The 6,000-nt window shown below is 38.4% G+C and overlaps 1 protein-coding gene across 1 annotated transcript in view; it reads right to left on the bottom strand.

The window, feature by feature from the left end:
- Positions 1–415: 415 nt before the first annotated feature.
- CDS1 (CDP-diacylglycerol synthase 1) overlaps positions 416–6,000 on the bottom strand; it is a 49,850-nt gene continuing 44,265 nt past the window's right edge. Inside the window, exons 12-13 of the mRNA XM_031066474.1 lie at positions 4,306–4,409; positions 416–3,177 (exon numbers count right to left, since the gene is read on the bottom strand). Coding sequence (XP_030922334.1) covers positions 3,048–3,177; positions 4,306–4,409 — 234 coding nt within the window. The 3' untranslated portion in view covers positions 416–3,047. The remainder of the gene's footprint in view (positions 3,178–4,305; positions 4,410–6,000) is intronic.

Below are 6,000 nucleotides of genomic sequence, written 5' to 3'. Positions count from 1 at the left end.
AACAGATGTTACACTCTGTGTAATTTAGAAATAAGATGCATTTTTTTACCTGGCTTGTTTGAAGCTGCAGGAGGTGAAGGGCCTCAAATCCAAGATTTAAAAGGGAAGGAACAGGAAAGCAGGGAGAGGTAGCTGCCAGCTGCCACCCCTTCAGCACCACAAATGGTGAATAGTGATAGGTCTGTATCAGTATTGTTGGAGTGAGCACCTTTAGGAAAAGATGACAAGCTTTCATATCTTTGGACATGAGACACATTGTACAGTTTTCAGCAACAGACATGGATAGTCTGAAGCCTGGAGGGGCAAAAGGTTGGAAATTAATAGCAGACTTTCTATTAAGAACACAAATATAAGGGATCAAATGAATATAAATTCTTGTTAAGAGAACTCCACCCACTATACAGGCTAGAGGAAATAAAAAACAGGAGGACTTCTGTCCCAATTTTATTTTTTTTTTACACACCTGCTTCAATGAAAGATTGAAACAGTCAAACTAAAACAGACATTAAATGCTCATACCATTTACAATATTTACAGAATATACATTTTTCTTTTTTGCTCAGCAGGTAATTATAGCCACTTGGGACAAAAGTGCAAGTGAAAGGAATCACTGATGTACAAAGTTAACTTCCCTGTTGATCATGTTGCAATGCTTGAACTAACAGAAGTAGCCAGTGTGGTAAATTCTCTTTATAGTAACCAAGCATGGATGTCACTTCACAGAGACAGATCCTGCTCAGTCACACCAAGCCTAAACCAGAAGGAAGCTATTACTCTACCTAGAAAATTGATGAATGAGTTCACAGGTGATCCCATCTTCATTTTAACATTGAAAAGCAGGATTGCAGTGTTGAATTTTCTATTGTGCACATTGACAGCAATTAATTTCATATGCTCTGTTGTATTAAATACTAAAATATATTTTAACTTCCTTATTGTACATGCTATAAAATTACACTAAAAATTTCAAGTTTCTGAAGTAACAATTACCCTTTTACATATATATTCTCTATATATTTTAAAAATATTTAGATTTTTTTTAATATCCAGGATAAAGATACACTAGTTCCAGTATGGCTGCATTTTATCATAACATATACCAGAGTCCCATACATAACCAAAGCCTCATCTAAAAGCTAGTTTTGAAGATATTCTACTTTGGTTTCCTTCACATTTTTTCTTCCCTTCTTTTTAAATCATCTTTCCAAAGGTAGCTGTGCTACTTTTTAACTTCAGGTTATGCTCTATCTGGAGTGAGGGCTGAACTTCAGTCCCCTCCAACTAATAAGCCCAGTCACAGAGCCACTGATGGACAAGCAGCAGGTGATGTTTTTCGTCTCCTAGAGTGTTCCTTCAATACAGTACTGCAATCTCCAAGTCAGACATAATTTAAGTCTGTCAATACTTGACACGAACAGGAATTACTTCAGACCTGGATTTTGTTGAATCTACAAGGGGCTGCCTTTCCATACACAAGCTGTACAAGCTCAAGCGCAAAACAGAGTGCACAGTGGTCTCAGCTACGTGGTGCTCAATAAAAAGCAGTTTGAATTTTACTGATATGTCTTATCACCCACCCAAGTGATTTTCTCAACATTTGTATCCTCAAGTAGCACCAACCATTTAAATTTTAATCTTTAGTACATATACATATATCTTTTAATAATTTATATACACACATATAGATATGGCATCGGTATGTGGAGAAACTTATTTACAGTTAGTTGGAAAAATGAAATAGTATCAATTTACAGTATATGAAGACAAAATTGGCATTTGTGCTTTCTGTTTGTACAGTAGTAATTTTTGTAATTTCAAAAAATGTTCATATTTTTATTTGCATCAAGACATGTTACATGATGAAAAAAGTTGTAAAATAACTAGGATTTAGAATAATGGAGCATTAATTCTCCTCATATATCCCACTAAGTCTACAGAATAGTTGCTTTCTATAAAAATTCTCCATTCAAACCCTCTGTGGTTACCCAAGCTTGCTTGAGGATCTTCTTAATAAATAATGATACACAGCAGAAGAACCATGCATCCTGTCTTGCACTGTGCACATTCATGAGATAAAAGTTTCTGCCTTCACTGAGTAACACACTGATACACACCACTTAAACCTCACTTTTTAGTCAGGACCTCAAAGTGCTTTTAAAAAGAAGGAAATACTCCGGTTCTACAAAGCAGTTAGGAGGCACAAGGAATAAGGCTTGAATTGCTGTCTTCAGACACTGACCTGGCCATGGAAACTAGGGACTTAAGCTTCAGATTCTCCCTGATCTGTTTATTGGGCTGGAGAATTCTGTTTTCTCAGGTAATCTCTGCTCCTGGAGGTACACACTTGTTTATGATGTGTAATGTTAACAACAACAACAAAAAGCAGCTCCACAGTCCAAACTGCCCAACTGTATTTCAATGCCCAGCTGTATTTCCATAAATGTACTTTTCCCTTGAAAGCATGAAATGGTTTCATAAGAAAGCCGTTAAATTAAAAACAGAGCTAAGTTTAATCTTCATAACAACTAAGTAAATACAGGTAGTCGGATACAGCAGGCTTGAACTACTTCTTTGACCAGGCTAACAAGTGTTTTCTGGCCAATAGTAATTTCAGCATCAGCCTATACAAAAGTTACTGCTGCCCTGATGTGCTTACACTTCATTGACCATTGGAGACCAAGAAGGTATTGCTAAGATATACAGCTTTAAATAATTCATTAAAAACTTACAGTGAATTTCATAATTTTTTTCTTAAATACAAAGACTGGTAGGCTGGGTGCTGAAGAACAACTGCTGCCATCCATCTCGGGAACTAAAATGCACAGCATGTGTACCATTACTTTGTAAGCATTTGAATTATTTTAGGAGGAAGAAATCTTTAGTGTCCTAGTAGGAAGTCATAGCATTCACATTCATTTCAGGAAACATTCACCTTTTCCAGACTACAAACTACTCTTCCTTTAGCCATTATTTATGTGCACTTTTGCAATGTTTTTCCACAGGCTTCTGGTGGATGGAGTTTTCTTCTGGTCCTCTGTTTTGACAAACTACCCTCTTAGAGATGGCTGCAAGATCCCTTTTTCAACGAGGTGAGATTTCAGGGTTTTATACACACTTAATTGTTGTTCAGGCTGAAGTATCAACAGCTGTTTCAGTAATTTGCTGGGATTTGGACCCCTGTCAATGAAAAAAAAAAATTTTGTGACCACAGCTCTAATGAGCCTTTTAGATTTCTTCTTGCTGCCCAACCAATGCCTTCCCTTTCTTGAGGGCACCAAGTTACAGATTTCTCCCAATCTGTCTCCTCAGGATGCATGGGCCAGCATTACTGGCAAAGCACACTCTTAGCTAAATATAAACAGAAACTAAAAAGCATTTCTATTTGCTGTCAAATTGGGATATTAAGAAGGCTTATAAGATTCCTTGATCCATCTTTTATCACTGTAATAAATTTTTTTATTAGCAAATCTTTATTTAGTATCAGTTGCCTGCCAGATAAGCTATGTTCTACTGAACTAAATGGGAAATTGGCCAAGTCAATAAAGAAAACTGCAAATTAAACCAAGCTTTTCTAAATATCAGCCTCATTTTTAGCTAGCCACTTACAATCTACTTCTAAGATGAACCAAATGTAAGGCAAAGAATCTGTCGCTGATTAGGTATCTAGTAATTATTTAGCCATATCCATTTACAAAACTAAGGGCATGTCTTGATTTGGCCCCTTGAACCACCTCTGCCTCAGAAACTAAAATGTCTGTTATAAGAGAATTGTGATTCCCATGATTTCATCTTGAAAACTGGTGTGGTTCAGGAAAGATGAGCAATATTTTAGGAAGTTGTCTCCTTTCTTTAACTATAGCATTTTCACCTTAAACAGAAAATCCAAAGCCAAGCAACTGAGAAATACTGAAACTCATGGGAAGAACTGCAGTCTCTCAACCTACAGGCTCTTTAGGAACCACACAGGGAAAGCAGATGCTGCACAACCCTCCTGCCTGAAACCCCATCCTACACCTTTCTGTAATCAGTAAATTCTAGTAAAACTCCTGCTAGGCTGCTACACAAAGCTTTCTTATATTTCAGGTACACGTTACCTTCAATAGAAGTCGCAGAAACATTCAGGCTTAGTTTGAACCTGACACAATGTCCCTAGGCAGGGACAGGTTTTCTTAAAAGTCCTGTGTTTGAAGTGACTGGATAAATCCTATTTAGCAACCTGCAATCTCTGCTAGGCTAACATAACTCATATGTATTCATTATGGCTCCTGTGCATGTTTCAGTAATTAATATTGTAAAAGTCCATACCTTATGAAACTGGTGATATAGACATGAACAAAAGTGGCCATCAAGTACTGACAATCAAAGCGATCCATTATCCCACCATGCCCAGGGATTGTGTCTGCAAAATCCTTTTGGATGTGAAGGACAAGAAGGGGAAAGAAGAAAAAAAAAAGATGGTCAGTGGTTCCCATGAAATACACCAATGATGTTATCTCTTGGAAGCAGCAGCACATTAGGGCTGCAAGTAAGCCATGGTTTCACTGCCCGGAGCCAAAAGTTAGCAAGAGGCTCCTTTGCTAAAGGAGTTTTTAACTGCAAAGGCAAGCCAAGGGGTGAGAAGAAAAAGAAGAGAAGCAGCAATTTTTCCACAGTTTTGCACAAGAGGACAGTAGTAGGTCAGATGCAGGTATGCCAGTACTGAGAACACTTGTGTGCCTATATACACTTCGTTTTGTAGCAAACCTCTTAAGCTGCTGGCTGCTGTTTCTTGCCTCTGCAGAATCTAATTCTCCTCTTTAAGACCTTTTTTGCTTTATCATCTACCATAGTTAAAAACCATAATATGTGCAAACAATATAAATTTATCTAACAGAATCAAAAAACACACTGTAAAAAAAGTATCACTACTTAAAAAAATATATTTCTGATGCAAACAAAGCTTGATACACTACCCTTGTGTTACCTAGCTCATCTATAGAACGAGTTTATCAATCAAAATACCTTCAGATATCCTTTCTTCCAGCCACACTCACTCATGTCCTCTCTGAGTGAAAACCCTGACCTTTGTCATGCGGGGTGACTGCCAACAAGTTAAACTAGTTCTGCCCAATGTGGGGCAGGCATGGAGGGCACTGCCTTCAGCAGCAATTCCACAACATCCCTGACTTCCATCAGTCCTTAAGTTATCACTTTGGGGCCCAGAAGTTTTAAAAGGAATCTACTTTTTTACTTATGTACTTTAAGTGCTGCTTTTCAGCAGCATTTTTTTTCATCCCAAATTCCTTGTTCATACAAACAGTCTTTTACTATGTGGCTGTACAGGTATGAGAGTGCTGTGGCCAGCAAAGTGCTGGGCGAGCTGCTGGGACCAGCATGAAAAAGAGGGGTAAGTACAAGCATATGTACAGGAGTTCAGCACAAACAGAGAGGTTTACACACTTCTGTGCAAAGCACATGCCAGCTTGGTGGACATACGGAACAACAACATGAACAACAAGCAACAGGGTAAGAATTACAGCAGTCCTACCAAGACATAAAGAAGGTCGGGAGAAATTTGGGGCTGCCCTCTTGCCATACTCCTGCTGCCATTTAATACCAGCCAAGGACAGCATTGCCACAAGCGACAGCGCACACCTTGCAATAAACAGAGGGTAGCAGGTCACATAATTTGCCAGTACACACTCCTGTTACAAGGCAAATGTTTGGCAAAGGCAGCCAAACATCTCATGCTTTGGTGAGCCTGACACACCAGCATCTGCCTGTGACACCAATGCCACCTGTAAAAACCAGCCAGCCAAAATCTGAAGGGTAAACCACTGTCAGCACTTTTGAGGTGTCTACAGATTGCCCTTCATGTCAAGTACAATATCTCACATCTTGCTTGTCTAAACCACTTCTGCAACATGATTTGGAAGAATAACTATTGTCCAAATTATGTAACCAAATTATTCTTAGATTTCCAGCATTGAAGTCACATGCTGACTATGCAAAGTTTGAAGA

Source organism: Geospiza fortis, unplaced genomic scaffold (genome assembly GCF_000277835.1).
Source record: "Geospiza fortis unplaced genomic scaffold, GeoFor_1.0 scaffold11, whole genome shotgun sequence".
NCBI classification, from domain to species: Eukaryota; Metazoa; Chordata; class Aves; order Passeriformes; family Thraupidae; genus Geospiza; species Geospiza fortis.
The sequence above is the reverse complement of the archived record's forward strand: the minus strand, read 5'-3'. Positions and strand labels throughout refer to the sequence as shown.